Below are 26,661 nucleotides of genomic sequence, written 5' to 3' on the forward strand. Positions count from 1 at the left end.
GTTGTTTTTTTATAGAGGAGAAATTTCGATTTGTTTTCAAAATGATATAATATAAATGATACTTTTTGTATAAACTTATCATTATCACAGAACACACAAAATTCAAAACTAAAATAAACTGAAAAAAAATATCATGAGTTTAGTTTTGAAATGAAACATTCTTTAGTTATGTACCTTTTATTTGAATTTTTGAAAATACTAAGGCTTTTCTACCTCAGGAATAGATTTACCTTAGCTGTATTTGGCAAAACATTTAGTTTTTTTTATCCTCAATGCTCTCCACCTTCGTATTTTATTTGGCCTTTAACATTTTTTGTTTCGAGCGTCACTGATGCATCTTTTGTAGACGAAACTAGCGTCTGGCTCAAATATAAAAGTTCAATCCTGGTATCTATGATGAGTTTGTTTGACCCATTGCTTGTGTGATTTTCAACACATCCCAAAATGTTATTGGAATTGATATATCTTATAAATATATGGGCATTTACCGATGACTTTATGAAGAAAACCCCAACTTGTTTTTTCTGTTAAATGTACATCTTGGTGAGGAACATAAGGTGTCTTAAAAAAACCGGTTTCAGTGAAGTGATAGTCCAGTTCATTTTAAAAACTTCATGTGGTTACTTGTCAAAATTGAATATGTGCACAGTTGGTATTTGTAGAATAACAGCGTTGACCTTATAACATAGTGGAAGCAGCACACGGGTCACTTTATAAGGTTGTGTCTTGTTCGTATGTCATATACTACAATGTTCATAAAAGAGGGACGGAATATACCAGAGGGACAGTCAGACCAATAGATCAAAAATAAACTGACGACACAATGACTAAAAATGAAAAAGACAAACAGATAAATAATAGTACACATAACACAACATAGAAAACTAAAGACTAAGGAACACGAACCCCACCAAAAACTGTGGGTGATCTCAGGTGCTCCGGAATGGTGAGCAGATCCTACTTCACATGTGGTCTCTGTTTTGTATCTCACAAGTGGTATCTGTTTTTGTATATCAATCAAAGCAATTATTCCACAATCGACTCGATGCATATCGATATATATTTATGTGTAAAAAAACCTGTCAATATAAAATGTTATTTACGCATGAATATTCCGAAGTCATACGTAATTTGTTCTCCTTGCGAGGGAGATCTCAACTAACGTTTTCAAAAAAGGTTCGTTTACCGGGCAACTCTGGATGACAATTGTTTTTAATATTAGTATTATTACAACTAATGGTCAAGCTAGTATATGAGTTTTGTCGAAAGCTTTTAGAAAACATAGGTATTGTACTTATTTTATAATGTATATTTATGATAATGCCATTTTCTTATTTATGTACTTATAGATTGTCGTTGGTTATCTCAAAGAGATTGATTTCGCGATATCGCTATTTTTACCTATAAAGACGTTGTTAATTTCCTTGACAACGACAAACGTTTCCTTAGTTTCTAGCGATAATTTTCATATCACTAGACTCCGTTTTCATATCTCTCGACTCCGCTGAGAAAGGAAAAATTCGTAAAATAGCGATAATAAGATTTACAGCTGTTTTGTGTATACCAAACATATCTTTCAACCATGCATGCATATTATAAACTAGTACATGTTTCACTTTTTTATTAGAGTCATTTCAATGTGGTAATTTGTTTCGTATGACTAGTCTCCTGCAACGAGTACAATTCAGTTGCCCAATAACAATGGAATCAAAATCGATCGAAGGAGTATCAATTATAACTGATTATAACAGAACATGTCATACAGCGTCCAAATATTTTATTGAGGTGCAAACGCCATTGCAAGGTGAATTTGCTGTATGTGGTACTGTTCTGTATGGGAATTTATCTGCTGAACTGCTACTAGAATGGTTTGAAGTTCAACGGCTAATTGGAGTTGAAATGACAGTATCGTATACATTTGAACTAAATAAGGATGCAACGAAGATAATTGAATATTACGAGTCTATAGGATTTACGGTGGTTGTTCGTGTTGCTGGTTTTCCCACCAGAGGTAATGATATTAGCTATAGTAATCAAATTACAAAAATACAGTGTGTTATAGTTAATTAAGGCGATAGAAGTAAAAAGATGTTCAGTATGCTTAGTTAGTGACGTGTAAAATGATAAATAATTTGCAACATATTCGGTGATCATCGGGGGTTTACGATCTTTTGTTACTATTTCAGAGTGTTATCAGTTCATTTCTTACTTAACATTAGATTAAACTTAAATAGGTCCTTTGTACTTTTCTGTTAACACAAAAGTCAACTCGAAGCGTAAAAGTTTGAAAACAGATATTTTGCAAGAAGATCTTACGAACGGAAAAAACTGGCATACTCCTGACTGGGTATAGGCATTTCCTTATGTATAAAATGGTGGATTAAAAGTAATATTATTGCTAGTTAAACCACGCACTTGTATCATACTTACCTTGGTTTATATAAAAACAAATGTGACCAATAATGAATAATTAGCTCTGAATATGTTCTGGGCATTTGTTTTCCTCGTTCATCATTAATTCTTCGTCTGTTGTCCAATGAAACATTTAAGGATATTTTTGTCATCATTGAGTTGTTTTTACAAAGGACGTACAAGTAACACAACTACTAATCGTGTTTTAAAATATACCATGCCTACCAACCCATGGTTTCCACGCAGTCGCATTCAACCAATGGCATTGTTAGAAATGGACAGTAGGTGAGATAAGCTACTATATTTGCATATGAAAGTCAACCCGTGGTTGAATGATAGTTTCATTAAGGTGTTCATCCTTTTTTTTTATGTAGTTCGTGTTGTTCATTTTCCGTTTTTGTTGACTGTTTATTTTCAAACTGTCCTTGAAAACAACTGAAATATTCCTCACTTTGTACAGGGATTTCTTTTTGTAGAAAAGTATGGATTAAACAGGGTTTTATAGCTAGCTGAACATCTCAATCACAGGCATGACGGTCGCATATAATTCCATTATTATTGACATAAATGTGTCAGCAAAACAAACAGACACAAAACGTAAAATAGGGGTACTGCAGTCAACATTATTACATGTAATCCTGAATTGCATTGCAGAAAGAAAAAAATAGGAGTCATAAAGTTTAACATATATCTTGGGTGATTCAAATCACCATTCTTTTTTATTTGGTGCTCTATAAATATGTTGGAAACTTGAGGTTACATGGTTGCTTGGTGAATAGGAAAATAAAGGGTGGACATGTGATTAGTTATCTTCCAGTGATGGTTATTTTCTTAAATGCAATCGAATACTATTTGAAATTTTGATTGTAGTACTAGAGGTTGCACTTTGTAAATACAGCTGTTTCTCAAACCACGCCTCTTTTGGGGATATTTAGAATATTCATAGAAAATTAATTTTGTTTACATACTGGTTCCCAGTTATACTCTCTGTGTTCTATCTCATATAGACATAACTTGGGAATGTTACCAATAAATATACAGATGCATATTGTTTACATTGAAATCTGTGGTAACCCTTCATTCGAGGTAGGGGTAGTTAAGAAAATTAGTGTTAGTTTAACCTCTGAAAAGTTCAGGGCATATAAACGTTGAAAATATGCCACACAGCCCTATATTTTGATCTTTGAAAAAAATTGTAGTGCATACGAACTTTCAATTCTAGGATAAGATATTTTTCAAAACTTCATTGTAAAAGTAGTACAGTTTTAGCTGTAAAAGGAGTTTCTATGGGAAATTGCAATGTCAATATTTACAGAAATGCAACCTATGTAGGGTGAAAAAAGAGAACATTCAGAATTTAACCAAATTTACTTTATCTCACAGATTTTATAAAAATCAACTCAAATATGAAGTTTTATAAATATTTCATGAAGATAGATAGAATCCTGGGACTTAGATATGATGACTCAGCATAAATTCACAGTTTACAGTATGCATAGTTTACTTGAAATCCTAAATACAAACTTGGAAAAATTGTTAAGAAGTGCTGATATTTACTTTTCGCAGTCATTGAAACTCATCGGTCCTTCCTGGATATTATTTATGTTTTTTTTTATTTCCTGTCGATAACCCAAAAGTAAGCCGTAACACCTGAATCTGCTATTTTGTTACCACGGCATAACAAATACAAGCAAGAAATACAAAAAGAGCTCAACAAAACTTACAATAGTATGTCCTATCCTGAATATGTACTAAATATTCCAAATTGCTAAAAACAGTCGAATAATTTAGGAAATTTGAGGTCCCAGGGGCAAAAAACATAGAAAATTGCCTACCCCCTGGGTCATAGTTATGCAAAAGCTTTGTTTGAACACTTCTAGTATATTTATTAGGTAAATTGTGTCAGATATATGGTTACAGATGATACTGTTGTAACAAGAATTCTAAATTGACCATTTGAGGTAGAAAAAGATAACTTTAATTGACAAATAGGCATACAGTAAGATGTGGACTGGAGACAGAGGCAGAATTGAATACTTTATATAATCTTGAATGTTGTAAGAGTTGACTTCTAAACTTTACATTAATAGCATTCTGATATGCTTTCAATATGTTATCAAAACAGTTTTAAACAGGTTCTATGCATTTTATATCAGAAAATATGCAAATAGGGTAAGTTGGCAATAATTAAAGTCTTGTTTTCAAATTCTTTTAAAAATTGAAACAGGGGAGGGGGTATAAAATGTTCAGTAAAAAAAACTTAGATATAAGGAAATAATTCGTAAATATAACTCAACATGCAGACATCTTATACGTTCAGGTATTTCACATCCAAAATTTTATGGAAATATTCTTTATAAAGCACAAAAATGTCAGTATTCTCCTCAGAAACTAACAAAACCTTTAAATAGACTTATTAAAAGGGGATATAGTTACGATACTGTTGTCAGGTCATTAAAGATTGCATATTTTGGCTTTAACATTGATTCACTGATAGGGTCTTTGCATCGGAACTAAACACATTTATTTCTAAAAAAACAGTTGTTGGCATGACACGGGTTATGTTCTTCTCATATATTTTATGATAGTATGATACTAAACCCCTAACGGGAGGGATTGTACCTGATATTCATATGATGAAGACATAATCTTTCAATCAGTTTAATTGAGGTCTGGAGCTGGCATGTCAGTTAACTGCTAGTAGTCTGTTGTTATTTATGTATTATTGTCATTTTATTTATTTTCTTTTGTTACATCTTTTGACATCAGACTCGGACTTCTCTTGAACTGAATTTTAATGTGCGTATTGTTATTGTTTTACTTTTCTACATTGGCTAGAGGTATAGGGGGAGGGTTGAGATCTCATAAACATGTTTAACCCCGCCGCAATTTTGCGCCTGTCCCAAGTCAGGAGCCTCTGGCCTTTGTTAGTCTTGTATGATTTTAAATTTTAGTTTCTTGTGTATAATTCGGAGTTTAGTATGACGTCCATTATCACTGTACTATTATGCATATTTTAGGGGCCAGCTGAAGGACACCTACGGGTGCGGGAATTCTCGCTACATTGAAGACCCATTGGTTGCCTTCGGCTGTTGTTTGCTCTATGGTCGGGTGGTTGTCGCTTTGACATATTCACCATTTCCTTTCTCAATTTTATTAGAGTATACACATTGATTTCTTTTAGGCTATAATTCTGATAAATGAGTGTTAATGTGAGAAAAACTGATTTTAGAGTTTTCTATTTGAATAAATGTTTAAATAGGTTGCACTTCGTAAATACAGCTGTTTCTCAAACCACGCCTCTTTTGGGGAGATTGAGAATATTCATAAACTTATTTTGTTTACATACTGGTTCCCAGTTATACTCTCTGTGGTCCATCTCATAGAGACATAACTTGGGAATGTTACCAGTAAATATACATGTGCATATTGTTTACATTGAAATCCGTGGTAACCCTTCATTCGAGGTAGGGGTAGTTAAGAAAATTAGTGTTAGTTTAAACTCTGAAAAGTTCAGGGCATATAAACGTTGAAAATATGCCGCACAGCCCTATATTTTGACCTTTGAAAAAAATTGTAGTGCATACGAACTTTCAATTCTAGGATAAGATATTTTTCAAAACTTCATTGTAAAATTGGTACAGTTTTAGCTGTAAAAAGAGTTCCTATGGGGCATTGTCAATATTTACAGAAATGCAACCTAGAGAGGTTTATCTTTACTCACGCTTAGTATTCGTGAACACAAAGATAAATTTGACACATATTTTGAAAAGTAACAACTTAACGAACTAAAAGCATAATGGGAAATCAATGATGTTATTACTCCTAAAAATGCGAAAATCGAGCGTCAATTTGGCTTTTGGTGGAGAATTCTCTCTTTGCAATCATACATAAATACCTTGGTTTAAATAAACTAATATGAAAAAGGGCAAAGCAGTACAAAGTAAGAACATAAATTTTGGATACTCAGGTGTATGAAAAAAAATCTCTTTGTCCGTAATACATCTTTAATTTTAAATAGACATCATTTGATTATGTAAGAACTTATTCAAAGACGCCGTATACAACGATATATATACAGATTTATTGCTCAATAAATACGAAGTCTACTTAGACTTAGATAACGGAAAGGAAATTTCTTCCCAGATTGGATTGGTAGAACATTAGAACAAAAGGTTAGAGAAGTTTTGTGTTAATTTTATGATTTATTCATCTTAATTCAATTATTTGAACTGATTTTTGTAATCACTATGATATGTAATTAATACAGATAGTTAACTATGCCTAAAGTTATCTTCTCGTAATTTAGAATAAATTAAATGTTTCGTATTATGAACAGCTAAACTATGTCTTTGAACACTTGTCGAACCATTTTTAAGATATATTTATTCTTTCGAGGTTAGCTCATTTTTATATTATTATAAGTTATTTGAAACAAAACAAAATAAACATAATAAATTTAAAAAAAACACAAACACACAATCAAATAAGAAAGAAAGAAAGACGCAATGACACAAAACGGTTCCACGTACGAACGAATATCGGCAGTATCTAAAAGCGATTTAAATGGACCTCAGCGAATGAAAAAAACAGATACTCCAAAATTCTGACACTTTTTGTAAAAGGTAATGATATTCCGATAGTTGAACTTGTGACGTTTTTGTTTAGATATTGAGCTGGGTGTTCTAGCAAAGGAAGTTATAATTATTCTACTAAAAAATCTATATAGTCTTAATACACATATGGTCCTGCCAATTAATAACCCGACTAGTATGGTAACTTGTGAAAGTGAAGTACCGTGAGTGCCTGATTGTCTAATAATTTTCTATGTGAACCTTCAAATCATATATTTTGTAAACCGTATATCATGTAATTATTCGCCTAGATCGGAATTATGTTAAACAAGAGATTAATCGATTTACTCGTAAATATTTTCGTAAAATTGTCCGTCTGACCTGTGAGTTTTGTAAAAACCGACCGCCACGGCATATATATCGTATTAAGTATCAGCCTCAATATCTTTAAAGGTAATGTAACTGGGATTGTTAAACATTGGGATTACAATTAATGTAATATTTTTTTCAACGATAGTCACGGTTTTATATAACAAAAAGCAGATGTGGTATGATTGCTAATGAGACAACTCTCCACAATATGTCAAAATGACACAGAAATTAACAACTAAAAGGTCACTGTGCGACCTTCAAAAATGAGCAAAGCCAATACCGCATAGTCAGCTATAAAAGACCCCGAAATGACAATGTAAAACATTTCAAACGAGAAAACTAACGGCCTAATCTATGTACACAAAATGATTGAAAAACAAATATTTTTTTATGTAACACATCAACAAACGACAACCACTGAATTACAGGCTCCTTACTTGCGACAGGCACATACATATAGAATGTGGCGGGGTTAAACATGCTAGCGGGATTCAAACCCTTCCCCTTAACTGGGACAGTGGTGTAGCAGTACAACATAAGAACGAACTAATCTGTTTATCACCTTTTATAAATATTTATGTTTAGTTGCTCTGCAATTGTGTGAAACCTTTTTAGTATATATAGATATAGGACGATGTGGTATGAGTGCCAATGAGACAATTCTCCACCAAGTCACAATTATAAAAGTAAACCATTATAGGCCAAGGTCCGGTCTTCAACACGGAGCTTTGGGTCAGACTGAATAGTTTGTATTTTTAAAAAGAAGAAAAACAAATCGTTCCTATAACTATACCATTTAATCTTTGAGATTACATTTATTCTCCGTACAGGTAGAGACAGCAATTTGATAAATGCTAACTGTTTATCATTGCGATGCCTTGAGGGTAGTTGATTTTATCATTTTTAACTTTGTTTTATTATTTCGCATACTCTCTTTATTTTTCTAGGTTTTAAATCAAACATATTGCCGGTGACTCTATTTATTGAATTAAGAAACTAACATTTCAAATACACAATTTTCCATTCGTCTTATTGAAAAAACTCCTCTAATTTTTATGATCTTGCAGAAATGATTATTACTTTCACAAATATTTTGAAACATCCCTACATTCATTTTCCCCAAAGATCCAGAAACATGTGTTCCTCACCAAACAGCTGGTTTCTCCAAAACAGACACATTGAAATCAACCTCATTGTTCTCTAATTTTTATTGGGAAAATATTTTTTTAATGAATGTTTCAAAAATAACTAAATACATATTTTCATAAAACTTACGGTTGACCATATTACTGAGGAAAGAGTGGATTGGTTATCAAAATTAGCTCGTATTCTGAAAATTGATTTCTTTTTATTAAAAAGATAAGGTAAAGAGTTTATGATCAATGAAAACGCAATCGAAATTGATGTATGGTTTATTTTTCCCCATGCGACTCTAAAATTATAAAAAAAATAACTTGATGCTTGCATGGAATAAAAAAAAACATAAAAATACAAATAACCACAACTTTCCTCATCTCCCCTTACTCAAAATAAAATATTCCAAACATAAATAAAGCGACTATTTTATGTTTGAAGGTCTTTACCTGTTGCACCCATACTATTCACTTATATTATTAGTGTTTTTTTCTACAAGATATATAGATATGTACAGTGTTATATTAAACGTTTAATACAGTAAAAGCAACATGTATCTAATGAACTACTAGACTAAGTACATTATAAATCAGTAGATATGTTAATTTATTAGCATTCATTTTGATTCTATACCTGTGAGAAAACGGGCCAATTGTGCAACTATGAATGCATTTTAGATTTATGAAATCTATTAAACTAAATCTTACTGATTATGAATGTCGTTAAAATATATCTTTATATGACAAGTGAATTTATATTGCGTTTGTAAATTGATGCCATAAATTACAAAACAATAGAAAATATCCCAATTGAGAAGTAATGCTATCTTATATATGGTACACATGTACGATTATTTTAAGAAAACTAGTACTTAACAATTATATCTCATTTTATTTCCATTGATTTACACTTGGCAAAATTAACGTCGATTTCACCTCAAACGAGCTTATATGTGAAACTAAAGTGAAGATATTCACGCGAAATTCACTTGAAAATCACAGGAATTTTTATTAACGTAAAGTTCCTGTGAATTAAAAAAAAGATAAATTCAAATTACCTGCATATGGGATATATAGTTTCAAATTTCTTTCAACTCATACTTTATAGACCGTCACCAACGTCTGAGCAGAACGTTATTAAACCAGGATCATGTCAAAGAACGCGTACGTTTCCTCCTTTTTCTAAAATAGGCTCATCAAAAGATACAAAGACTTTGTTGATAGATACTCCCTATCAATTTTACAAATACTACATTATGGTCTCGAAGTAAATATGCTAGGTACTTATATTGTTTATTATGATAGTTGAATGTTATAGTGTTACTTTTATTTGTTTTAGTATATCCTCACTATTTGGTCTATTTTTCTTAAATTCTTTTTGGCGTAATTTGTTATTTATACACCCAGCCTGTGTTCTATTGTGCTTTTAAACTGTTCATTTTATGTAACCACTGAATTACAGGCTCCTTACTTGGGACAGGCACATACATATAGAATGTGGCGGGGTTAAACATGCTAGCGGGATTCAAACCCTTCCCCTTAACTGGGACAGTGGTGTAGCAGTACAACATAAGAACGAACTAATCTGTTTATCACCTTTTATAAATATTTATGTTTAGTTGCTTTGCAATTGTGCGAAACCTTTTTAGTATATATAGATATAGGACGATGTGGTATGAGTGCCAATGAGACAACTCTCCACCAAGTCACAATTATAAAAGTAAACCATTATAGGCCAAGGTCCGGTCTTCAACACGGAGCTTTGGGTCAGACTGAATAGTTTGTATTTTTAAAAAGAAGAAAAACAAATCGTTCCTATAACTATACCATTTAATCTTTGAGATTACATTTATTCTCCGTACAGGTAGAGACAGCAATTTGCTAAATGCTAACTGTTTTACTCTCTTTATTTTTCTAGGTTTTAAATCAAACATATTGCCGGTGACTCTATTTATTGAATTAAGAAACTAACATTTCAAATACACAATTTTCCATTCGTCTTATTGAAAAAACTCCTCTAATTTTTATGATCTTGCAGAAATGATTATTACTTTCACAAATATTTTGAAACATCCCTACATTCATTTTCCTCAAAGATCCAGAAACATATGTTCCTCACCAAACAGCTGGTTTCTCCAAAACAGACACATTGACATCAACCTCATTGTTCTCTAATTTTTATTGGGAAAATATTTTTTTAATGAATGTTTCAAAAATAACTAAATACATATTTTCATAAAACTTACGGTTGACCATATTACTGAGGAAAGAGTGGATTGGTTATCAAAATTAGCTCGTATTCTGAAAATTGATTTCTTTTTATTAAAAGGATAAGGTAAAGAGTTTATGATCAATGAAAACGCAATCGAAATTGATGTATGGTTTATTTTTCCCCGTGCGACTCTAAAATTATAAAAAAAATAACTTGATGCTTGCATGTAATAAAAAACATAAAAATACAAATAACCACAACTTTCCTCATCTCCCCTTACTCAAAATAAAATATTCCAAACATAAATAAAGCGACTATTTTATGTTTGAAGGTCTTTACCTGTTGCACCCATACTATTCACTTATATTATTAGTGGTTTTTTTCTACAAGATATATAGATATGTACAGTGTTATATTAAACGTTTAATACAGTAAAAACAACATGTATCTAATGAACTACTAGACTAAGTACATTATAAATCAGTAGATATGTTAATTTATTAGTAGTAGCATTCATTTTGATTCTATACCTGTGAGAAAACGGGCCAATTGTGCAACTATGAATGCATTTTAGATTTATGAAATCTATTAAACTAAATCTTACTGATTATGAATGTCGTTAAAATATATCTTTGTATGACAAGTGAATTTATATTGCGTTTGTAAATTGATGCCATAAATTACAAAACAATAGAAAATATCCCTATTGAGATGTAATGTTATCTTATATATGGTACACATGTACGATTATTTTAAGAAAACTAGTACTTAACAATTATATCTCATTTTATTTCCATTGATTTACACTTGGCAAAATTAACGTCGATTTCACCTCAAACGAGCTTATATGTGAAACTAAAGTGAAGATATTCACGCGAAATTCACTTGAAAATCACAGGAATTTTTATTAACGTAAAGTTCCTGTGAATTAAAAAGAAGATAAATTCAAATTACCTGCATATGGGATATATAGTTTCAAATTTCTTTCAACTCATACTTTATAGACCGTCACCAACGTCTGAGCAGAACGTTATTAAACCAGGATCATGTCAAAGAACGCGTACGTTTCCTCCTTTTTCTAAAATAGGCTCATCAAAAGATACAAAGACTTTGTTGATAGATACTCCCTATCAATTTTACAAATACTACATTATGGTCTCGAAGTAAATATGCTAGGTACTTATATTGTTTATTATGATAGTTGAATGTTATAGTGTTACTTTTATTTGTTTTAGTATATCCTCACTATTTGGTCTATTTTTCTTAAATTCTTTTTGTCGTAATTCGTTATTTATACACCCAGCCTGTGTGCTATTGTGCTTTTAAACTGTTCATTTTATGTATTTTTGGCTTTCAGTTTTTGCTTACGTGTCTATTGAGTGTCTACACCATTTCATTGTCGTTGTGTCCATAGTTGTGCATTTATGGCGATTACGACTATGACACAATTTTGACTGATGTATCCCAATTTTCGACATTATTTTCCTATAACGTCTATTTGTTTTGCTTTCACATTGTTGTCAATGTAATGGACATCTATGCAACTGGCATATAAGTGAGAGGTTTAGCTTGGTATACAGGTGTAATCTACTATTTTCAACATATTATGGAAAGTCTGTACCAAGTCAGAAATATAAAAGTCGTTTCCCTTCGTTAGATGTGTTTGTGTTTTTCTCATCACTTGTCGTCCGGCGTCCGGCGTCCGTCGTCGTCCGTCGTCCGTCGTCGTTAACTTTTACAAAAATCTTCTCCTCTGAAACTACTGGGCCAAATTTAACCAAACTTGGCCACAATCATCATTGGGTATCAAGTTTAAAAAATGTGTCCAGTGACCCGGCCGACAAATCAAGATAGCCGCCATGACTAGAAATAGAACATAAGGGTAAAATGCAATTTTTGGCTTATAACTCAAAAACCAAAGCATTTAGAGCAAATCTGACATGGGGGTAAAATTGTTTATCAGGTCAAGATCTATCTGCCCTGAAATTTTCAGATGAATCGGACAACCCGTTGTTAGGTTGCCGCCCCTGAATTGGTAATATGAAGGAAATTTTGCTGTTTTTGGTTATTATCTTGAATATTATTATAGATAGAGATAAACTGTAAACAGCAATAATGTTTCGCAAAGTAAGATCTACAAATAAGTAAACATGACCGAAATGGTCAGTTGACCCCTTAAGGAGTTTTGCCCTTTATAGTCAATTTTTAACCATTTTTCGTAAATCTTAGTAATCTTTTAGACAAATCTTCTCTAAAACTACTAGGCCAAATAAAACCAAACTTGGCCACAATCATTATTGGATTATTTAGTTTAAAAATGTGTCCAGTACTAGGCCAACCAACCAAGATGGCCGCCATGGCTAAAAATAGAACATATGGGTAAAATGCAGTTTTTGGCTTATGTCTCAAAAACCAAAGCATTTAGAGCAAATCTGACAGGCAGTGAAACTGTTGATCAGGTCAAGATTTATCTGCCCTGGAATTTTCAGATGAATTAGATAACCGGTTGTTAGGTTACTGCCCCTGAATTGGTAATTTTAAGGAAATTTTGCAGTTTTTTGTTATTATCTTGAATATTATTATAGATAGAGATTAACTGTAAACAGCAATAATGTTTCGCAAAGTAAGATCTACAAATAAGTCAACATGACCAAAATGGTCAATTGACCCCCTAAGGAATTATTGCCCTTCATAGTCAATTTTTATCAATTTTCCGATAAAATTTGTAGATTTTCACTAACATTTTCCACTGAAACTACTGGGCCAAGTTCATTATAGATAAAGATAATTGTAAGCAGCAAGAATGTTTAGTAAAGTAAGATCTACAAACACATCACCATTACCAAAACACAATTTTGTCATGAATCCATCTGTGTCCTTTGTTTAATATTCACATAAACCAAGGTCAGCGACACAGGCTCTTTAGAGCCTCTAGTTTGATTTTCCAATTTGATGAATGACTTTCAGCTTTAAGATTTTCGTGGAATTCGGTACTTTGTTATTTTACTTTTTTTTATTACTGTATTCATGACATGCTTACCCTATGAGAGAAACTGGTACATGTATCAATCATCGCAAGATGCGATTACTCTTTAAGCACAACTTGTATAATCGACCGTCGCAGGATATTGTCACCCTTCAGGACAATCATCCCCCACGGACATATGCTTATTTTTTTTAAGAAAAACTGAGATTACTCATAGATTGATATACTTACTTCTCCATAGCAAAGAAACTCATCATAGATACCAGGATCAAACTTTTATATTTACGCCAGACGCGCGTTTCGTCAAAAAAGACTCATCAGTGACGCTCGAATCAAAAAATGTTTAAAAGGCCAAATAGAGTACAAAGTTGAAGAGCATTGAGGACCAAAAATTCCTAAAAGTTATGCCAAATACAGCTAGGTAATTTATTCATGAGGTAGAAAAACCTTAGTTTCCAAAAATTCAAAGTTTTGTTAACAGATAATTTATAATTGTGAACATATCAATGATAACTCAAGTCAACACAGAAGTGATGACTACTGGGTTGGTGATACCCTCGGGGAAATAAATCTCCACCAGCAGTGGCATCGACCCAGTGGTTGCAAATAAACTCATCATATATACCAGGATCAAAATTTTATATTTACGCAGACGCGCGTTTCGTCTAAAAAAGACTCATCACTGACGCTCGAATCAAAAAATTTGCAAAAGGCCAAATACAGTACACATGTACAGTTGAAGAGCATTGAGGACCTAAAATTCCCCCAAAGTTCTGCCAAATACAGCTAAGGTAATCTATTCCTGAGGTAGAAAAGCCTAATTTTTTTTCAAAAATTCAAAGTTTTGTAAACAGATAATTTATAATTATGAACATATCAATGATAACTCAAGTCAACACAGAAGTGATGACTACTGGGTTGGTGATACCCTCGGGGAAATAAATCTCCACCAGCAGTGGCTTCGACCCAGTGGTTGCAAATAAACTCTTCATAGATACCAGGATCAAAATTTTATATTTACGCTAGTAGACGCGCGTTTTGTCTAAAAAAAGACTCATAAGTGACGCTCGAATTAAAAAAATGTTTAAAAGGCCAAATAGGTTTTAACTAATGAACTGGTTTTAACTAATGAATTTCACCGTAACGCTTTGTTTTAGTGGCTTTTTTGGTGTTTTTTTTTTATACATCTTGATTATTTTATCCTTCAATCCAACTGTTTCTTTTGGAGTTCGATTCGAAATCCCCTTTCTTCATGAGTAATTTGTCTCCTGTATATGCTACCTATTTACTACTATATTTGAATACCATTCACAAATATCGAATTTATCTTTTAAGAAAAAAAAATGAATACAAACATGCGCATTGGTCCTGCTCCTATTCATCCAATGCAGACTGACACACGGACATCACCCAACAGAACTCTTAAGGTGTTTGGCGGACTACAGATATGTCTAGGGATTGTCTGTAGTATTCTTGGTACAATTGGGGCTGTTCTGAGTAACACAACAATGCAGGATGATTGTAACTATGACTACTACTATTATATATATGGAGGATACTATTATCCGTATTATACTAACTGTAATGATTCAAGCGAAGCAACAGCTATATTTATTATGGATTTGATTTGTATGGCATTTTCAGGCTGGGTAATTATGAATATAAAATCAAATTATAATTTTTGTAAACAATCATGATTTTTAATTTTTAGTTTCTTGTGTATAATTCGGAGTTTTGTATGACGTTCATTATCACTGAACTAGTATACATATTTTTTAAGGGGCCACCTGAAGGACGCCTCCGGATGCGGGAGTTTCTCGCTACATTGAAGACCCATTGGTGGCCTTCGGCTGTTGTCTGCTCTATGGTCGGGTTGTTGTCGCTTCCCCATTTCCTTTCTCAATTCTATATTATACTCAAGGGTCTACTGTCATAAAGAAAAAGATCTGCATGAACTTTAAACATCCGGTAGTAAAAACATTAATAAAGAGGACGCCTGTTTAGTGATGTATAAATACGAACAACAAGACACGAAACACAAAATAGATAACTTAAGATTGCGATACAAACATTTTGGTTACAATCAACTGGTTAAGGTTTCTGTAAATAGTTACAAGTACAAGCCTAAATCTTATAAATGAATTTGCTTTCTTAAAATACCCTCAAGAACTGTCAAAGAGGCATTGTACATTTGCACAAATTATGGAAGACGCATGTTTTAACAACAAACGAAGATTTAATTCATTTGCATAAAGGAGATGTTGAGTAAAGTTTAACGTCAACGAGACAGCAACATCACATCAATAACAAAATACAGACTTATAATCAAGATTTCAAGTTATACTGGCAATTGCTTGTCTAATTTGAAGTTTTTACGACACAAATGAGTATTTGGTTATGGTAAATTTTAATTGGCGTAAAAATCCGGAGTGCCCAGAGAGGACTACCAATCATTTGACAGGAAAGCTGACAATCGTTATGAAGATTGAAGTCATACACACCTGTGTCAGTGTTGACAGCCTAACGATTCAATAGTCGGGCTACTTTTGTTTCCATTTCAATAGATTGCAAAGGTCAGTCGACCACCGAGGACCTTGTGACCCTGACAAATGGTAATGAAACAAAAATCCCACTCTCGATTTATGTTTCTGAAATTTGGCAGGATAATATTTTCCAATTTACTTTTAGTTCATATTGACTGGTTGTTTTCCATTCTGCATGACAGAAAAACGTGTATCCAGCTGGAAGTGTTTGGTAAGTTATAAATACAGTTTATCTCATCTCAAATTTTGAAAGAACGTAAAACCACCAAAAAAAAAACCCCAACTTCAATGTCCATATTTACATAGACGATCTTCTTATTTTAAGAGTATTTGCTTTCATTCTGTCAGACATAAAGACACTAAAATATACAGTTTACTAACATGTTTTGTCCACACAATGTTCACTTTGAGTCCTTAATTGTTTAATAATACATAAAACGGATACCAGTAATAACAGGAATGATAATAAAAAAATATAGGACAGTTAAACAGACCTCATCATCCAACATTAACCTGAATCCTAAATTCATATAAATACAATAACGAATCTGGTACACTGTACCACCTGGATTGGTACAGTCCTAAAATGTGTAACGATTATTTAAACCAGTTTCACACAAATCTTTCCATGTGCATATCTAGACAGTGAGTCGTAATAGTAAAACCCACAATTAAAAAAAACACCTGTTCAGTTAAAAACTACAAACACGATAATCACTTTCTTGGACTATGAAATATAAAAACGACTCTTGGGAAACCGTATACACTCCGCTAGCCACCGCTGGAAAGTTTATAAAAGCAAGATGAAGTAAACAAACAAAACAAACCTTTATAAAACACGTGTTTCTTGAATAATCATGATCAGGACTGCTCGTAACAAAAGGTTTATCCCATACTGTAGTAGATGTTACAAAAAATTATCGTTTAAAGCTGCTACTATAAATCTGTAGAAACAGATCACGTTATTGTCGACACCATATTTGATTACTGTTATCAATTATAAACAAAAGCAATGTTTTGTTTTCTTCTTCAGAAAATAACATTTTTAGTTTGCAACATCTTCTCAGCTACTATATTTTCGTCGACAGTCTTTAGCTTGGGAATTCTGGGAACAATTTTTGTAAGTTAAGTGTTTAACATTGAAGTAGCGCAAGTGTTCTTTTTGTTAAAATAAGCTGACCCATTGAGCTTTTATCTGACAATAAATATCGATAATAAAACAAGATAACACTGAAGTATATATAATGTTGTTTCAACTTGAATCCTATTAATGTAATTAAAGAAAAAAAATTAACTTAGCGTTGGCCACGAATAACTGGTTAACCGTCGGAAGGACCAACTATCGAATACCTAAAGCGCAAACCGGTTAACTGGACTTTTTTTTTATGTTAATAGATTTGATATAAATGTGTATAGAAATCATCGGTCGAACGTTTATCCGAGTAATCTGTTAGTCAAAACTGTTCGATTTGACAACAATACAAATAACTGATGTATAATTTTGTTTATGTAATACGAGAGTTTCTTTTTTCCCCCTTCTTTTTTAAGTTGATAGTAATTATGAAAATAATTGTAAGTGAAAGATGATAAAAGTGTCAATATTTTTTTTTCAGTCTGAATCCGCAAACAATGATGCAGTTCTTGCCATTTCAGCTGTCCTCTCTGTGTTTTCCTTTGTTCAGTTTGCTTTGTCCATTGCTGCAGCCTCATATAGTTGCTGTTGTGGACAACTATCTACGAATGACGTTAGTATTGATTGACAAAGATATAGTTATATAACTTTCTATGTATAAATATCACATAAACCGTGAGATAAGAGCTTGGTTTAGCTAAATGTATAAATAAACGCCAAATTATATGTTTATTATTGTTATCGTCACAGAGAGATAGAGAGAGAATCAGAGTCAGAGATAGAGAAAAATCCTAGATATTGAGAGTCAATTATTTTCATTAGCCAACCATGAAAAGTATTATATTACGATTGTATTTATTAAACCAGTAAAATAAATATCTTCAATTATTCCAGCGCCAAGGTTTTGTCATGGTCAACCCTTCTCAACCTGGAATGATGTATAATATGCCAAATACCCAAATCATGAATGGCTACCAAGGAAATAACCAAATGTGGATACCGCCAGTTCCTGGATACCACCAGCCAATAATGCCCAACATCCATCAACAAATAGGACAACAGCAGGGCAACAACCAGCCATCGGTACAGGGAATGCATCAACAACCTATTGCTGGTTATTTTATTGCTGTAAATCAGCAGCAGCCATGGGCCTATCCTGGTGTGCATGCACCAAATTTACAAGAACCACAACCTGAGAATCCAATAATAGAAAGGAATCAAGAAAATCAGTAGACAGAAGACGAAACTAAATTCAACGAGTAGAGCATTTATGTATAAGATTTGCTAACCTGGTATCATATGTTCCTTTTACCTTGTTTTACGCTTTTTTTTTATTATTCTCTATAAGTAATCATTATGGCCAGCCGTTGTACTATTTGTTCTTAATTTTAGTTATCTAATAAACTTTATAATATATCTCATATACTTTTTCAGATATCTCATATAATTTTCTTTATAAAATATCTTATATATTATACGGCATATCTTATCAACTAAATGGAATAACGTATTTATTAGATAGCTTATATATATATATATTAACTTAGGAAAATATCTTATAAAGTAAGTAAAATATCTGATATAAAATTATCTATAAGATATTTTATAAGTTATATATATATATCTAGATTATATCAGATATTTATATATTATATGAGATATTTGTTATAGATTATAACATGCCTTTTTCCATATTGGCCCTGGTATCATCCCGAGACTCCCATATCGGCATCGAGGCTTTATCAAATATGTGATAAGTATAGATTATAACATGGCCTTTTCCATATTGCCCCTGGTATCATCCCAAGACTCCCATATCGGCCTCGAGGCTTTAGCCGAGGGCCGATATGGGTCGAGGGATGATACCAGGGCCAATATGGAAAAGACATGTTATAATCTATTTATCACATATCTACATGTAAGTTCTGCAGAATAGAGACACAAAGTTCAATTATTACAATTTAATGAAACATAACAGGTAAAATTTTTAATTTTGTATCACAAAAGTGTCGTTAAGGACGAAAGTCTCGAGGCCGATATGGGAGTCTTGGGATGATACCAGGGGCAATATGGAAAAGGCCATGTTATAATCTATTTATCACATATCTAAGTTCTGCAGAATAGAGACACAAAGTTCAATTATTACAATTTAATGAAACATAACGGGTAAAATTTTAAATTTTGTATCACAAAAGTGTCGTTAAGGACGCAATGACGTGACGTCATTTGGAATCAGGGCACAATATCAATATCGCTTTTTTGCCCCGGGCAATTTTGAGGTTATTGCATATGCAAAACCCAACGTATTCGTAACAAATATGTGATAAAGTATATAATAAACAAGATAGCACATTCAATAATATACTTTATCACATATTTTGTACTGATATGTACGTTTTTGCATGGCCAATAATAGCCGGAAGTCAAATTTGGTTATCAGCCCTCGGGGCCGATATCGATATCAGCCCTCAAAATCCATATCAAGCCCCCGAGTTTAACTTCCGGTAAACTGTCAATCAAAGACTATTTGTAAACAAGTTGAACACAATGAAAAGAAATTTAGAAAGTTACGAATCTGCTGTAGAAGAAAAAAGTAGAAATCAACAGTGAAAATCACAAAAGTTCCCGTAAAATTTTGACGTCATAAAGAATTTATAAAATATATGAAGCCACACTGGAATGAGTAGCGATACAGGATTCTTCTTAAGCATTTTTAACATTTGTAATGTAACATTTTAAAGTCGTTTAATATTTGCAATTCTTAGAATTAATGATATTTATTGTTAATCATTTCTGAAACTTTTCACAAAACGTTGTTTACCTACTGTGATACGAACTTTTTAAAACTCACAGTGATACATTTTTTATTTTATTTTCGTTAAATATCTTTTTGATTTTTGATGAAATATCAAACATAATTTGGTGTAAGCTATTTGTTTTCTCTTGCTTAAAAATATGTGATAAATAGATTATTACATGTCATTTTTCATATGGTCCCTGGTATCAGCCCACGACCCATATCAAGCCCTCGGGCTAAAGCCCTCTGGCTTGATATGGGAGTCTAGGGCTGATACCAGGGCAATATGAAAAATGCCATGTAATAATCTATAATTATTGAATGTGCTATCTTGTTTATTATATGAGATATCTTATATGTATATGATAAATCTTGTACTTATAATAAATTATAGTTAAACGGCTTGCCATAAATTATTACATGTTGTCGACAAATGAACACCAATAATAATTGTCATTCAAATAGGAATATTTTATTCATTTATCATTCCATTTCCATTTGTTCAAGACAATCTTTAGAATTCGTTTTTTATGCAGTTTCTTGTTAATATTCCAATACTGTACGTTTTTTGGACCCGAAAACGTATATTGGAATCTTTACCAGAACCAAACAATCATCATATATTCTGTTCTACTATAAATAATTTCTGAAAGATTGTTTTAATTTTACATATTTACATGATCTTTTCCCATCTTATATATGATTTGATACTTATTTCCTTTTGTATCACAGTTTTAATTTTGTTTTTTTAGCTGTCGATCATTTTATGGTATGGCCTGCAATTTTCTATAGTTTATGGAGTTTACACCACCCTCTCTCCCCCCCCCCCCCCACACACACTTTGAGATGTGTTTGTCTCTATATTGCATTTGACTATATAAAATGTTGGGAGATAATACGTGTAGTGGTATTGGAATTGTAGAGAATGCATTTTTTCTTGCTAGTTTGGTCCCCTTTATTTTGTAAGCATTTTTATCTTTATGACACGTGAAATCGGCACGTTTTACAATATTTAATATGTTACTTTAAAATGTGTTTTTCCCCCATACAAGACAAATAATTTGTATCAATGAAATATGACTCACATAAAATACAAACCTGAAATTCTGAGAGAAAAAAAACCCAGCTGTTGTGGTTATACATTTTAGCCTCTATAATGATATTAATTCAATTTAAATTAGCGTTTAAATTCATAAAAAAAGATATGTAAATTTACGACTTAGAGGGGGGGGGGGGGGTCCAACTATCTGTCCCATTTGAATGCATTGATCGTAAAAAAAAGTGGGTTTTCAACCCCCGAAACCACATTTCCTCAAAGATGCCACTAGGTTGACACGGTTCTGGAATCGAAGCCTGGAAATGAGTGGGAGTTAGGTTGGAGGGAATTGATAGATTTCAGCTTTATCTTTTTTTAAACGCATGCGTTTTAGACAGGACGAATTATGGTATACCGTTGTCTGACCGTCTGTCTGTCGTCAACATCTCGTATAATAACTACAACCTGAGTTTTAGACGGGACGAATTTTAAAGGTATACCGTTGTCTGACCGTTTGTCTGTCGTCAACATGTCGTACATTAACTACTTTTCAACCTGCTAACGATTTCCTATAAAACTTTGGTGAATTGTTTATATCTAGCTGATCATAAAAAACAAGTGAGTAATTTATGTTTAACAGTTTGTAAGAAAATCATTGCTAACACTTCATGCAATAATCCTATATATACCAAGCACCGAATTGCCAAATATTGAAATTCATTAAAACTACGGATGACACAAACCTCGTTTTAACTAACTAAAATACCAATGGCATGATAGAAACTTATTGATGAAAATAAATATAAATATGGACCAATTCAAGTATACCTTCTCGGGTGCGCGATCGACTTTAGTTACTCATCACGGTGTTATTTGAAATTTAAAGGTTGTTTAGGACTTTTTGTAAACAATAAATGCTAGAGTTTTTGAGAGTCAGATAACCATTTTTAATTAATTAAAACAATCTTTATAATATAAATTTAAGATATTTATGTTTAATTGATATTTCTAAAGTTAAGTGATTACTATGATTACAAACTGATTTTGCATACATTGTGTAATCTGTTAATAAGCCGTATATTTGTTACGTTATATAATATAATTATATATTAATAATAATGATTTATTTTATTAAAGTATCACATACTTGTCTACAGATTTTTATACAGTTGTTATATAATATACACTGAACAATAATGAAATAAGACAAATACCCAGCCAAAATAGGGTTATGAGACACTATATATACAAATACACATGTATATAACTATTTAACAAATACACATTGTAAAACATATAGATAGGTAGAAGGGTAGACAGTGGCGTCCTCCCCGATGGACTGTGTTATCCATAGCCCCGAAGGTGTAGAACTCCTGTACACCAGTTTGAAATTTTGTCATATTAATATATATATATATATATCATGTGGATGGGAAACAATGATATACAGAGCATTCACTGGGAGAGGAGTTGGGGTCATGAATAGGAGGAGTAAGGGTTAAGTGTCGATTACGGTAGGGGAAATGACGGGGTGTAAATTTGGTAGTAGGGGTAGTTAGGGTTATGGGTTAGGTGGTTACAGGTAGATATGGTTAAGTATGATAAGGTGGAGGGATGCTTAGAGTACAGTGACAGCTCAAGCTATAGTTAAGGAATGGGCTACAGGTTGAGACTGTGTGTGTGTGTGTAATAGTAGAGAAGGACAGTGTGTGGTAGGAGACAGATTGTGTGAGAAGAGAGAGAAGACAGAGTGTGAGAGAGAGGACAGAGTGTGTGAGAGGAGAGAGGAGACATAGTGTGAGAGAGGAGACAGAGTGTGTTAGAGGAAAGCAAGCTTGTGAATAGAATGATAAAGTGGATCAAAGACACTAATCTTGTTATTGTAACAAAAGATTACAACGTTTTTTTTACTGCAAACATAGACTGAAGGGTTTCTAACATATTATGATCCAAATTGAACCCGTTTAGAGCATAATGCAGCGGAAATCTTATGTTGTTTTAGTTACCTAATATATTTAACAATAACATAATTAGGTGATGAAGTAATGATTGCAGAAATAAATAATGTAAGGTGGCTGAAAGCGGCAATGAAAGAAAACATATATGTTGTTCCTTCAATATACTATATCGTTCCCTAAAGTTGCTATGTCGGTCCCACAAGAAAGTTTTCTCATTTCCGCAAGATGCGGATACAATGCGCACAATGTAAGAACTAGTGAGTGTTACACGACGTTCTTTAAATTAAAGCGATTTGGACGATTTCAAAGAACACCTCAAGCGTTCAAGCTTATAAAAGTTGCTATGTCGTTTCCACAAGAAACTGTTCTCATGCCTTCAAGATGAATATATCATTTCAACAAGATAGTTATGATCGCATTCCCGCAATATGATATGTTGTTCCCTAAAGGTAGTTATCTCATTCCCTCAAGAAACTGTGTCGTTCTTACAAGATATTTAATCTCGTTATCAATATTGTATGTTATTTTCACAAGATAACAGCATAGGGAACAAGCTAACTATTTTTTGAAAACGTCATAGCATCTTGAAAGACAGGCATACTATCTTGATGGAAAGCAAATTATCTTGAGAGAACGACATAGTATCTTGAGGGAATGAGACAACTGTTAATGTCTTGTATGAATGACATAGTTATTTTCTTTCATGGCTGCACTATGCTACTACTAAAGAATGACTGATTATATATAAGGAAAAAATGAATATAATACATAGGCCTTTTATAGATGACTATGCAGTATGGGCTTTCCTAATTGTTGAAGACCATACGGTGAACTTTAGTTTTTAATTTCTGAGTCATTTTGGTCTCTTGTGAAGAGTTGTCTCATTGAAAATCATACCAGATATTCTTTTATATATGAAGTAATAAATAAAGATGTCTAGCCCAAACGGTTCAGCATGTTGACAGTCCTTACCGTATCAACAGCAAGTACAATGTAGGATAGCAGTGTGGGTCAGTGTGGTATCCCATATACAGCTGGCAATAGGGGATGATACATTAAAATCTACCTGGCCATGGCTTTCCTGATATATATATATATATATATTAAAACTGACGTGGAAAGGTAACACATGCCCACCGAAAGCTCTTTTTATGAGAGCCCAGGTGGTCGTGTGGTCTAGCGGGACGGCTGCAGTGCAGGCGATTTGGTGTCACGATATCACAGTAGCATGGGTTCGAATCCCGGCGAGGGAAGAACCAAAAATTTGCGAAAGCAAATTTACAGATCTAACATTGTTGGGTTGATGTTTAGACGAGTTGTATATACATTATGTACACAGCCATGTATAACCATCATTGATGGCGATCCGATGGATACATCTGTTGTAGGGTTGTCACTGACTCAGACGTACTTATGAATATAATTATTTTCTGTGACTGTATCTTACATTAATTTGTAGGATCCTTTACTATAGATAATTTAGCTGATCTGTAACAATAACATCTTCATGCCTTATATATCATGTACTGTAGTACGCCGCTAGATTAAAACTGACGTGGAAAGGTAACACATGCCCACCGAAAGCTCTTTTTATGAGAGCCCAGGTGGTCGTGTGGTCTAGCGGGACGGCTGCAGTGCAGGCGATTTGGTGTCACGATATCACAGTAGCATGGGTTCGAATCCCGGCGAGGGAAGAACCAAAAATTTGCGAAAGCAAATTTACAGATCTAACATTCACCCCGTATAACCCCGATACAAATGAATCCGGACGTTGACGCGTTCGAAGCGATAATTAGGATATCATTTGGGATGACAACAATTTCGAATGCCTCTCTAGAACTTATTTGAGTATTGATAAATATGTCAATGTGCATGTTAGTTTATTTATTCAATTATACAGTTGTTGTAAGTTTTAGATATTGTATAACACGTTTGATAAAACTACTAGATGCAAAAACGCACAGACATGGTGCAATTTCATACGGTTTATGATATAAACAATGCTGAATATCTTTTCGTGCATACACCTTTACGTATTTATACCTTAAGCAATACTAAATAACTATACATTGAATAACTACGTGCCTTCAAATGTGCCCTAGAACTTCGAATAAACGCAATATCATACAAAACAAATTTTCTCTTACTGTATTGTTCGTTCCACCAAATGTGTCGCGTTCGTTGTGCGTTTTATAATAATCACTGTACAGTTCGTTGACAAAAACCGTCAGAAATCACTTTCTTGTCAAGGTTTTCGAGATGGTGTCGGCGACCCTTTTTCTATATTTTATTGTAAATGTTTATCTGTTAACTTAGTCAAAGTGGTTGAACTTAAAATATCTTTCATACAAAGCCAAAATTGAAATATTTAACCAGCGTACATCTGCTTGGAATGTTTCTATTGAAAATTGAGACTTTCAATGTTATTCCAGATGAAATGAACAGTTAATAAATATATTCCAGAGGAAATAAAGTTTCCAAAAGTATAGTACAGTCATTAAAACTTTAATGACTTCCTTTTCACAATTTGAGACCCTTCCAAATGCCGATGTTGGTCCAAATTCGCCTAGACTAAAGCAGACATACATGTAGGAGCTCGTTGAACTTAATTTGCCGAATGCCATAGATGACATTCCAACTGCTTTATTTTTTTTTACATATAAAGCTTTGCAGATGTGGTGTGATGGCCAGTGAGACAACTTTCCACCAAAGTTTAATGAAGTGGGTGTATAAAGCAACTATTATAGTCCAATATACAACATTAAACAATGAGGAAAACCTATATAAGTCGGCTAAAAAAGGTCCCGATATAAAAAAAAATATGAAAAATTAAAACGATAAAACTAACGGTTATTAATTTATAACTTATGAATTATGTATTAAAGAAGAAAAAAATGACAGATCTATATAACCAATTTACAACAGGATCCTGACGTTGGACCGACAAAAAAAAAGTGCGGCGGGATTATACATGTGAGCCCCCAACCCTCTCCTTAACCTAGAACACTGGTGTAACAGCACAACATGATAAAAAAGTTCAGTTGCAATTGGCTAAACTCAAAATGTCGGTACAAGGCACAAAAACCATATACATAAAATATCGACAACGGAGTAATTGTAGTAACTGATAGTTATTTCAAAGCGAATTACAACAAAGAAGTAAATCATGTATCTAAAGTGTTAATCAGTATATCCTACGCTTTTAGGTAAAGACGTAATAAAACGCATGAACTTGTGCAATGCCAAATATAAACGGTATCGAGAGGATGTACGGTATTATGACTTCTCATAAGTGTGAATAAATTGTAATAATGTTAAGTGATGTTTTGATTTAACAGGTACAGCAAAACTTATTGTGGCCATTTTTTTTATGAAAGAATTTGGTGAAGGGTGACTGGGAAATATACTATAAGATATGATCATTTTGGTCTTATTCCGACCGGTAGTAAAAACTGACCGAAGTTGGCCACCCGTTCAATTGTGTGGGATGCAAAAGTATACAGTCA

General features: G+C 32.9%; 1 protein-coding gene across 1 annotated transcript; it reads left to right on the forward strand.

Moving 5' to 3' along the window:
* Positions 1 to 6,536: 6,536 nt before the first annotated feature.
* Positions 6,537 to 18,729, forward strand: LOC143078253 (uncharacterized). Its single transcript, XM_076253173.1, has 6 exons — positions 6,537 to 6,587; positions 15,025 to 15,338; positions 16,378 to 16,443; positions 17,266 to 17,352; positions 17,846 to 17,977; positions 18,259 to 18,729. Exons 2-6 carry the CDS (start codon positions 15,033 to 15,035, stop codon positions 18,595 to 18,597), a joined length of 930 nt encoding a protein of 309 aa, XP_076109288.1. The 5' UTR covers positions 6,537 to 6,587; positions 15,025 to 15,032; the 3' UTR covers positions 18,598 to 18,729.
* The last annotated feature ends 7,932 nt before the right edge of the window (positions 18,730 to 26,661 follow it).

The sequence above is a fragment of the Mytilus galloprovincialis genome, chromosome 6 (assembly GCF_965363235.1).
Source record: "Mytilus galloprovincialis chromosome 6, xbMytGall1.hap1.1, whole genome shotgun sequence".
NCBI classification, from domain to species: Eukaryota; Metazoa; Mollusca; class Bivalvia; order Mytilida; family Mytilidae; genus Mytilus; species Mytilus galloprovincialis.